This window comes from Phoxinus phoxinus, assembly GCF_949152265.1.
Source record: "Phoxinus phoxinus genome assembly, chromosome: 3".
Lineage (NCBI taxonomy): Eukaryota > Metazoa > Chordata > Actinopteri > Cypriniformes > Leuciscidae > Phoxinus > Phoxinus phoxinus.
The window spans coordinates 37,702,970-37,715,011 of record NC_136878.1 but is presented as its reverse complement, the minus strand read 5'-3'; the positions used below and the strand labels follow the sequence as shown (position 1 = coordinate 37,715,011).

Genomic DNA, 12,042 nt, shown 5'->3' with positions numbered 1-12,042 from the left:
GAAAGTCCCTCTGATCATTTTACTCGTTACTTTTGTAGCAAAATAAATGTTAAGGTAGGCTAAATATTGCCGTTTGTGCTTGTTCATTTACATATTTAAAAAACACAAACTATCACCCGCTGGTCGGTTTACTAACAAAGTTCTACTTTTTCCACAAATGCGTGCTAATCGGTTCGTTCGAAACAATAAGAGGAGTCTGTTCAAAATAATGATTCATTCACGAATCATACATCCCTATTGCATATGGAAGAGTCGGGAGTCAAAATCGAGCCTATTCAAACTGGGCTTTAAATCAACAGGCGTGACGGATTCAATGGACTAAATTTCACAATCGCTTCAAACGCGCGGATCCTGCCCGTGTTACGAAAGTGTAGTAGCGTTCACAACGTTTGGAGACGGCATTCCAGGGAATTGTCGGCCATATTCAGCGATACCACGCCCGGTGTGGAGACTTTTACACGGGAGCAACACCATTCATGCAAATAATCCCCACCACAAGTTCATGGACAGCTTTTAACAGAGTCTAAAGAGGAACTATCACTGTATTGAAGAAAGACATTCAATACCGAACACCACATATAAAAACAACGTGCAATGGAGTTATTAAATCCAAAGGATCTGTTGCTTTTGTGAATGATATAGCTCAAACCGCTTCAGGATTTCAGTAACTGACACATTTTGAATGTGGTTTGGATTCTCTCCTCAACGCACTACAGAGGGACTCTTTCTCTTGCCTCGTCTGAACGATTTGCATTTGTGTTGGGGCTGATGTTCTTTCAATGGAATTGCTGAAAAGCTCGTAATTGTGAATTTTTGGGGAGAATCATGACGCTGGACTCCATCATGGCGTGCTGCCTCAGCGAGGAGGCGAAAGAAGCGCGGCGGATCAACGACGAGATCGAGCGACAGCTCCGCCGTGACAAGAAAGACGCTCGGCGCGAGCTCAAACTGCTCCTGCTGGGTACGGACCGGTGCTTTCGTGCGACTCTACCCAAACTTGCGTGCATGTGTCAAGGCGTAACAAATGCAAATAGTTTTATTTTTAAACTGGCATCTGAAAATAAAAAGCATTCATTCAAATACGTTTCTAACGTAACTTCAGTGTCTCCGACCACTCTACGTCTTTTTTTAGAGGAAGGTAAAGATATATTTAGAATCTTATAAGCTCGACAGGTGGGACAACTGTTGCAGGTGCGGTGGGATTTGATTGTATACACACTTGTGCTTTAGTGCTTGTAAACAAAATGTGAAATCAATACACCAACTAGGCTAATAGTTCTTTTGATTCGATTCCTTTTTATTCGCAAAACATTTACAATGGCTATTAACAATAGGCCTATTATCATCATTATTATAACAAAATTATTTTAAAGGTCCTTTAAGATTAATTTCTGAATTCCAATGGGAATAATCTTTTGAGAGGGAAGTGCTAAAATGAGAAAGTGATACAATTATTGATAATATTATTTTTTTTGTCCTTTTGTTCTCTATGCTGGAAAATTCAATTTAACAGCTTGTCTAAACTGGACATTACCTGGTCTTTAGTTGGTGTAAGTTTGCTTTCTTGGACCAGAAAGAGACCATCTACCAGTTATCATCTTAAAAGGATACAGATCTTTGTCATCATTTACTCACCCTCATGTTGTTCTAAACCTGTATGGTTCTTTCTTCTGTTGAACACAAAAGAAGATATTTGAAAGAATGTTGTAACCAAAGAGTTTGCGGCACCCATTGAATTCCATAATATTTTTTTACAGGTTTGGAAAAGCTTTTGGACAGTGAGTAATTAAGTAATAACAACAACAAAAATAAATAAATTGTGAACTATACCCTTTAAGTGGCCAAGCTGGTTTGGGACATGATTAATGGTCATCCAGCCAATGGCCAGCTAGAAACAAACTACCATGTTCCAAAACATAGCTACAATTTTTAACCTTATTGAAAACAGGCTTATTTACATACTTTAATTGATTATGTAACTATACAAACACATAATTCAGCACATGACTGCGCACATATACACATTCAAACCCACATGCCTATACGCGCCGTCACCGTTCTCACAGATTCACGTTTTTGAAGTTTACACAAAGTTAACGGTACCACTTTTAAAACCCATTTCAAAACCTTGCACTTCAAAGTTTGCGTTCTCAGGCCACCAAAACGCCGTTGTCTTGTAAATGAACAGCCAGAACGCATTAAGTTTTCAGTTGAAAACAGTTGTGTAAATGGCCCCTAAGTTAATAACTAATGATTTTTACAACGGAAATAAATAAATGTAAAACTTACTTAAGTAGACAATGACTTTCTTCTAGAGCTGCTGTACAGCCAAAACAATCTTTGTGGCATTCATTTCCTGTTGTCACTGAAAAGCTGCTTTGAAAAGATCTGAATTGTAAAAAGCTCTGATATAAATGAAGGTGACTTATCTTTACTTGACTTCATCAGGACACATTTGTCATGATGATTCAAGAAAATCTGTGTATCGCTTTCATTTATGGGAAAGAACCATTCAAACAAACCAGTTTGTTGAATGTACTGGATTTTTTCCACTGCTAACACTTTACTTTTCACATGTTACAACTTTCAGGAACTGGAGAGAGTGGGAAAAGCACCTTTATTAAACAGATGAGAATCATTCATGGCTCAGGCTATTCAGAAGAGGACAGGAGAAGCTTTACCAAGCTGGTCTACCAAAACATCTTCACATCTTTGCAGTCCATGATACGAGCAATGGAAACTCTCCAGATCCTTTACAAATACGAACAAAATAAGGTACAATAATTTGTCGTACCCATTCACTCTTTCTTTTGTGATGTGTCTGTGGATTTGTTATGCATTCGTTACCTTGGCATGGTCATAGGCCAAACTTTTAAAGGGTGGGCCAAGGCTTTCATATTGAAGGAATGTACATTATATAATGCTGTGAATGTTACAGATTGGCATTTTTTTCCATCTTCTATATGACCAGGGCTTAACATTAACACCTGCCAACCCGCCAAATGAGTGTGTATTTCAGCTAAACAGTCCTCATACTAGCCACTTTGGCGGGTTGAATTTTATATAATATACATTTTTCAGTCGTAGTCTTTAAAGAAGGCATCTGTAATAAATTAAGTGCAATCTAGTGTTGTCAAAAATATAGATTTTTCTAATACATATCGATACTGAAACTGTTCCGCAGGATACACAATACCAGCTGTGTGTTCTCGCTTTCTCATCTCTCCAACAGCGAGTTACACACAAACCCTTTACTCACTCATTTCATTTGCTCCGGATGAATATTGTTGGCGTTACAGGGCTTGAATTTCGCCATGGGATTGCTCGTATTGAGCATAATTTTAACTCATTCCCTTTATGCTCACACCCAAAGTGCGCGCACACAAGACAAGTATATTGGCTATATAAAACAGTATAATGGGTCCGTGAGTCAGGTCTTAAAGGGACAGCAGCCTAATATACCGGTCGTCAAATTATGAGATGATATTAAACATATATATATGGCCGTTTTTCCCTTTGGTATTAATGTCAAAATTGTGGCCAGTGAAAATGCTGAGTGGCTAGTAACTATGGAAAACCACTAGCCACAGTGACTGGTGAGCAAAAAAGTTAATGTCAAGCCCTGGATATGAAAATATTGTAGTGAATTGGGGAAAATGTTGCGATTTGGACTCAAATTGCATTGCCTGCATGAGAGTCATGGCTTAATGTGTCAGAGCAATTGTGCTGCTTGCCACTGCTCCAAATTCATACATTTATGTGTATAAAACTACACGCTGAAGTTCAAATTGATAAGGTGCCACTCGCATAACTTTGCCATGAAGTAGGTCAAACACTGAGTCAAATACCCTGAGAGAGATACAATCACTTTGGATAATCATGTTGCCCAGGCTTAACACAATTACCCCTCCAAGCTATGAAATTAATTATACCATTTTACTGCCTTGCAGAAATGTGCCGTCTTGCTTTTTTCCATTTGTAGATCCCCCCAAAGGCAAACCCATTTTCCATTGTGCGTAGATGAAATATTATGGAACACAGCCTCAATCAAGTTCAATCTTATTGGGTCAGGTGAAGTGAGAACTTTAGACAAATTGTACTTTAACAAATTTGAGTCTCAAGTAAAACGGGTCAATAAAGTCGTAACCAGGTTACGTATAAGTGGGCTAGGACATGACGTTTAGTGTTGCGCCCCATTGGCTGAAGCATCAGCTTCTTATCACTGGTTTAAATGCATTGCTTTGTTTTGAAATGCTTTTTATTGTCACAGGCCAATGCAAACATTGTCAGAGAAGTAGATGTAGAGAAGGTCTTCATGTTGGTCAACCCCTATGTAGATGCCATCAAGAGTTTATGGTATGACCCAGGAATTCAGGAGTGCTATGACCGGAGGAGAGAATACCAGCTCTCGGATTCCACAAAATAGTGAGTAGTTTTTTTACCTTCCATAGGAAAGAAGAATCACAAAGAGACCTCTCTAATGTCTCCGTTTTTTCTCCTACACACCAATGAGATTAAATGGGGGAACAAATGGGGCTTTAAATGAAATCTTCTGCTTCTCTGAGTATTCTTGTTAGGAAAAGGGCACAATATTCTAATGAGTGCTCAAATTTGCCTAGACACCAAAGTCTGCACTCAAAGCTCTCATCCAAACATTTCTCATCAAATTCTCCCAAGACCGAATGTTCTGAGCTCTTTACTGTTACTGTCAACATTTGTTACCAAATTGATACTTAAAGGTATAGAGCTGGTAAGTCCCGCCCCCTCCGTAAAACCCCGCTGGACCTCAAAGTTGAAAAACCGTCAATGCAAGTGAATGGGAGAAAATAATTATTTTCTGGTCCCGTTCGAATTGTGCCATGAATGTGAACATATGTTGTCTGTGAATTTTTTATATAATCTTTCGTGTGAAGAATGCTACAATTTAGCGGGTAGAAGTTTGATACGGGTAGACTTTGTGTGAGAGCACTTTGTGGACTACAACTCTTCGCTGCTTTCGACGCGTTTGAAACGTCAACACCACTAGCACAAGGCTCTAGCTCTAGCTCACGGACATGGCTGTGTCTTTGGTGCACTTCACCGCCTTCTTTCAGGGAGAGGACAAAATCGTTGAGGTTGGCGAAAACCACGGGTAAGTCAACTTTATGGGGTGACGTCACATAGGCGACATGTAGTCTTTCTCGTTATGTCTTTTCCACAACTGCTAGCCGACGAATCATACCATATACTGTCAAACTTGTAACATGAAAGATTATATAAAAAATTCACAGACTACATATGTTCACATTCATGGCACAATTCAAACGGGACCAGAAAATAATTATTTTCTCCCATTCCCTTGCATTGACGGTTTTTTAACTTTGAGGTCCAGCGGGGTTTTACGGAGGGGGCGGGACTTACCAGCTCTATAGCGGAGGATCTTTCCTAATTTTAGAAAAGACCCGCCCTCTCCAATTTTTTTAAAAATGCACATGCGCAACACTCTATTTGCTCCCGAGAGGGAACGCCTACTAGCAGTGATTTTAAATGGATTTCTCCAAATAGCATGACAAACTTTACCTGTCTAGTAGAATCTTCGCGACTGCGGCATCAGTGGGAAGTCCAACCTGTGCTTTTAGCTCACGCTAGCGTGTGAACGGCCTTACGTAAACATATCACCAGAATGATTGACACTTAGGTGGACCAATAGTATAGGCTACCCACCCGGAAAAAGAAAATCCTCCGCTATACCTTTAAAGTCCCCCTGTGGTGAAAATCAAGCTTTTAATGTTGTTTATATGTCTATGTGATGTTTTTAATATGCTTTAAGAAAAAACATGTACAAATTAAGTCAGCACCATTGCTGAGTTTTTTCTCCTTAAAACTGCAGTGAACTAAAGAGAGTCTCAAAAAACGCGGTTTGAAATCCCTGGTGTTTCTGACGTCACAATCACAAACTACCTTGTAAATAATAAAGTCAACGTGTGGATCTCTGAGCTGGTGCGAGTGAGTGGAGGCGGGTCTAAGTTGCATATATTTATAGAACCCCGTAGACTAAATTAGACAAGTTACATTCAAGCTATTTTAAGGCATGTCGATTTCTTGAATTTTTTTCTAGGAAAAAACGTTTAAAAGTTTTAAGGGATAAAACTATTGACTACAGGGGGACTCTGAAATCTCTGAGAAATATTTATCATCTGAGCTGTAGTTTGACAAACAGTGAGTAAAGTGAGTTTTTGCAGATGTAACTAATATGCTAAACCAACATTTCTGACAGTAACTGTGGAATACCATCTAAATTGTTCTGCACGTTTTATATTCCAATCTACACAAACAGTTGTTTAAAAAAGAAAAAAAGTTTTATCACTGTAGTGAAAAAAGAAAATATTTTTTAAAAATGTATTATTTTAACATTTCATTTTTTTAAATGTTCTTACAAATAAATTGAATTTTTTGAAAATACGCTACTGAGAATGGGGAATGTGCTTAATTAGCTTAAATATTTTCACAGTGCAAACAATTTCATAAAAAAATGATGCAGAATCCTTTATCCAGAATATATACTTGTTGTTGTTTGAGGTAAAATGCAACTTGGACATATTCTGCGGTATATTGCGGTAGAAAACATAGATGCCTCAGAACTGTAAAATGTTCGCTGTTTGTCTACAGTTACCTAAATTCACTAGATCGCATCGCCAACCCTTCCTACGTTCCCACCCAGCAAGATGTGCTCAGGGTGAGAGTGCCCACAACAGGCATCATTGAATACCCCTTCGACCTACACAGTGTCATATTCAGGTAAGTCTTCTCTTTACAGTTAACTCTTCTAGTCAGGTGTTCATCTAGTACTGCACTGATATAAAAATACAGCCCAGTGCTCAGATGCGTGCATGTTCCCAAACTGCTCCTAAAGCGTGTGACCTTTTAACCTCATGACTCCTCCTTCTCATCAGGATGGTGGATGTAGGGGGGCAGCGGTCAGAAAGACGGAAGTGGATCCACTGCTTTGAGAACGTCACCTCCATCATGTTCCTGGTAGCACTCAGTGAATATGACCAAGTTCTGGTAGAGTCTGACAATGAGGTAAATGAAGTACCAGCAGAGGGAGTCAAAGCTATTTTGTGTGATGGATTTTTTTTTTCCAGCACAGATGTTTAAATGATAATATAAGGTTCAGTAACATAATCTAATGTCATCTTTTTTGCATCTTTAACTTTTATATTAAATAAATCCATAGTGTTTTTATACATTCATAGATGTCTTTTTTATTGGCAGTGGCAATAGATGCTATTTACAGTATGCTATTTTCATTTTGTGTAGAATTTACACAGTGTAAACAGCAGCTATCACTATTTGTACTTAGTGTAAATATAATCTATTGCTATTTAAACAGTGTAAACAGCAGCTATCGCTATTTGTACTTAAGTACATCTATCGCAAAGAAAATAAGTACAAATAGCGATAGCAATTGTTTAAATAGCAATAGATTCTATTTACACCTAAGTGAAAATAATAGCATTTCTTAGTAATCTTCTATTTAAAGCTGCAGTCCGTCGTTTTTCCTCTTTGTCGCCATCTCTGTTAGAAATCTGCAATTGCAGTTATTCGCGGAATTATTAACTGTGCGTGGGTAGTAAATCGGCATTAAACAGCGCGGATGAACACAATGTATTGAGGCTGCCGCGTCGCTGTGGATACTGTAACGTTACTGTCATCAGCAATCTCAGAGTATACTTTTTGAAAGTGTCAACATTATAATTTTCATCGGAAAATGTCATCTGAACAAGTAAGTAACATTCACTTTTGTTCTGACCAAATTCGGGGGGTGGGGGGAAGCATTGCAGTAGGCTATCATGCTGATTAAATCTAACGATTGCTTATATCACGTCAAAACGTGAAAAATATATATTTTTTAATTCTTTGGGTTTTACAACTGGTGAATCTCCAGTTGTCACTGGTGATTGTCGCTTTAAACTTTCGGGATCCGCCATACCAAGTGCTAAGCTAAACCTCCACCTCCATCATCCACACACGCTAGCCGGGGACTCCTTCTCTATGTGTACAGAAGTGACGTAATGACGCAAAGACATGCTCGAAATTCCCGCGGAAATCCACCAGTACCACTGGAATTAAAATCATTATTACAAGCTTACCGTTTTGAATCGAGGTAAGGCAAGCAGATCGTTTTGAACACTGGCTGGTTACGTTTTTTTTCAAAAATGTCTTTTTTGATATTTTTAAACCCAAAAAAGTGCCGGACTGCAGCTTTAAACTAAGTGAAAATAGTGATATATTTTCACTGTAAAAAATAGCAGTATTTTCGTTGCACTTGCAATAAGTGTAAATAGTAGTTAGAAGATATTTATACTTATAAATAGTGGAAGATATTATTTGCACCTCGGTGTTGCTGTTACATTAAACAGTATGCAATAATAACATACGTTTAATGATTGTATTTATTACAATTATTAAATGGATGCCGACTTATTGGGACAATAAAGCTAATCCTAACCGATTAACACTTTATTATTAAACACACTTTATTTACACTTTTTTTATATATTTTATCAATTTTTATTGAAATTAAATGCCTTTCTGATATGATATGTGATGGGAAATGGGAGTAAAGGGAATTTAGCAAAAGGTGAATTTGAACCTCTGGTCAATTTGCATCGAAACCCTCTGCCATGCACCTTACCCTACACTATTGTAATTTTTCAGTTAATCTCTCCACCACGAAACGCGATTTGATTTTAACCCTTTGACACATACGGTGTGATGAGAACGTTCAGTGAGTCACTGCTAAATTCAAACATGCTGCCACTGAGCCAGAGACGGACGTGTTCAGTGCTTTTCATATATCACAACTATTCAGTGTTTTAACCACGTAATGTTTGTTTTAGGTTTCTGATATTTAAATGAAGTACTATTAAAAAAATACATTTATTGTTTATCAAATACAGTGCCTAGAATAAGTGAACACACCTATGCTAAAGTTGACTAAAAAGGGATAAAAAAAATAATCTTTTGGAAATTGATCTCAATGCCTTAATTAAAAAAATGACGAAAACTCCAACCTTTAAGGACACCCATTTTCCTTGTGAATGAATCACAATTCCATAAGATCATCCCTTGAGCGATGATCTTATGGAAAGTACACCATGCCAATCTCTAGGTATGGTGAAGGGTATGTGATGATAACGTTTTAATCAAATTTGTACCTATACTGACCGTATGAAAACTGACTTTGGCTTTCTCCGAGCTCTGGTTGAATGATGTGATCATGTAACCAGTAGAGATTGAACTAGGTTTTTTTTTTTTTTACTTTACTTTACTTTAAATGGCATGGTGGCAAACTAGCAATGCTTATTCAAGCAAGTACTATGATTTTTTTTTTCTGAAAATTTCAGAAGCAGTGAATGTTGATTGCTGGACTAAAGTAGGACTAAAATAACCACTGAAATGGCCCTGTTATGTTATTTCTCCCCACAGAATCGAATGGAGGAAAGCAAAGCATTGTTTAGGACGATAATAACATACCCCTGGTTCCAGAATTCATCAGTTATTCTCTTTCTGAACAAGAAAGACATTTTGGAAGAGAAAATAATGTTTTCACATCTTGTAGATTACTTTCCTGAATATGATGGTAAGTCTAAAAATACTTTGTTTTGTTAAATCTATTTTCTGAGAAACTAACTAATGGTCAGTTTATTTACCCTTTGTAAGTTTATGATCCATTATGTAGCTTTTAATGAGTCTTTCTGTGGTGCTTGCTAAAGCATTGCTAATACTATTGCTCATATTTTACAGCCTTGTTCAGACTGTCAGTGCAAATGTTTGTGCATATCCAATTGGAAATACGATCATATTTAGCATGGGGGAACGGCAAAAAAAATCACAGGAAATCCAATTTTTACAAATCTGTTTCAAGTTGCATTCATATGTGGGTTGAAATCCTATTCAAATCTCATATCTGGAAATCCATTGCTCTACTCTTTTCTGCCTATACGTCACTTTCTCACGCCACATAAAACATAAAGACACGGCAAACGTTGTTGCAGAAAGGAGGTTGCGCTGTGTTGTTGTCAATGTGCAGGTCACGCAGAAAACTACCGTATAATATAATGGTCAATGGAGGCATCTCTGTGGTCCAGTAATGGGATGTCTTCACTTCTTTAACTGCGTGGCAGAGATGGCAGCATGGAATTAAGCCACTTCCATTTCTTTCGCTTCTTCATTAGTAGTCCAGCGCTGCAGCTACACATTGTCATATTGTAATACAACTTTGCAAACCCCCCCATGTTGTTTTTGGCATAGTCCTACCAACGCAACGTCATTGCCATGGAAGAGAGAGAGAGAGAGAGAGAGAGAGAGAGAGAGAGAGCAATGGGACACATTAATCAGAACAGGGCTGCATTTCCCAAAAGCATCGTAAGTTAATCATAGAACAATTGCCACCAATGGTCTCTATGAACAACTCGGGCTTATGATGCTTTTGGGAAACGCAGCCTTGAACAGTTACTATACACTAGTGATGGGAGAAACAAAGCCTTTCAAAGCTGCGAATCGATTGAATCAAATGCTTCGCAAAATGATTCACTGGTGACGCCTGCTGGTCAAAAATGTAAATACAACAACTCAGGCCAAACATTAATCATAACACAAATTTCAAATGTTATATTGAAAGTGAAATCTATCAAATGGAATGAACTGATCATTAAGATTAAATATCAAGTGTCTGTATAATATGTGTTGTTTTATATATTTGTAGGGCTTTTTTTGTTCGTTCCATGGATGACTCAGCTAAACAGGCCAATAAGAGACACTTAACTAGTATTATTCATTTTAATTAAACTAATGTCTCATTAAAATGTCTACACATAGTAGTAAAATTTATCAGAGATCAGGTAAAAACCGCAGACACTTTCATAATCCACAAGATCATTGCCCCCCTCCCCACCGGTTAACCATTGAAATTTCGAAACGTTTTGAAACCGCTATGACATGACAAAGGCACACTTACTGAAATCACATGACTTTGGCAGTTTGATTAATGCTCCGAAGCAAAAGATTCGTTAAGGTTTCGAAGCCTCATGAAGCAGTGTTTCAAAAGCGCCCATCACTACGAGAAACAATCCCAATCCAATCGGATACACAATTGATCAGATTAGGACGGATAGTGTGAACATAGTCCCAAGGTAGAGGTTATTTTAAGTAAAACCTTACTGATTTTCAGTATGACCAAGTTAACCAAGATCTGTTTTCAGGAGCCCAGAGAGATGCTCAAGCCGCACGGGAATTCATCCTGAAGATGTTTGTCGACCTGAATCCAGACTGCGAAAAAATCATTTATTCCCATTTCACCTGCGCCACTGACACGGAAAACATCAGATTCGTGTTTGCTGCTGTCAAGGACACCATCTTGCAGCTCACACTGAAGGAATACAATCTAGTCTGAACAACGGCCAGTTACGGTTTTGTCATTTTTCTGGCCTGGTTAAAGGACTCATCAGTCTGCCGCTAGAGCCTGCTGTGAGCCAATAAATTCTGCTTTAATTGTGTGAGCAGTCGCTTGTCCCGTTGCTGCTCCTTGAAATTGGACATACAAGTTATTTCTATCTAAGAACCGTAAAACAAGCTGCTCACGACTTTGTCATTATTTATTTGCACCTCGCAGCTACTTCACGGGATTCAACTTGAATGTTGTTATTCCATTTTAATGAAAAATTGTATGTTATTGAACTTTTTATTACAGATGTAATGATCTCCTCTTGTTTAAGGTTTATTCTGTAGCAGGTTCTTTTTAAGTTGTACCCGTTGAGCAATTTGCTATAAATGTTATGTAGATTTCTCCGTCTTGGACATATTAAGTATTATGTGAGGCAACTGGTCATTAGAAGGCAATGAAAAGTACTTTGGTTTTGTAACACGGTAGTTTCTTTTTAAGAGTTAAGCAAGCTTAGTAGATAAGGGTCTTTTCTACCTTTCACGGCACATTTATTTAAACAAAACAGCAACAGCTAGATTACATTAACATTTACATTAAAAGTGCCAAAATTCCTC

The 12,042-nt window shown here is 37.9% G+C and overlaps 1 protein-coding gene across 1 annotated transcript; it reads left to right on the top strand.

Annotated features, from left to right (window-relative positions):
* The first annotated feature begins 182 nt into the window (after positions 1–182).
* On the top strand, positions 183–11,990 carry gnaq (guanine nucleotide binding protein (G protein), q polypeptide). Its single transcript, XM_079607568.1, has 7 exons — positions 183–961; positions 2,591–2,775; positions 4,271–4,425; positions 6,649–6,777; positions 6,933–7,062; positions 9,472–9,625; positions 11,247–11,990. Exons 1-7 carry the CDS (start codon positions 826–828, stop codon positions 11,435–11,437), a joined length of 1,080 nt encoding a protein of 359 aa, XP_079463694.1. The 5' UTR covers positions 183–825; the 3' UTR covers positions 11,438–11,990.
* Positions 11,991–12,042: the final 52 nt, after the last annotated feature.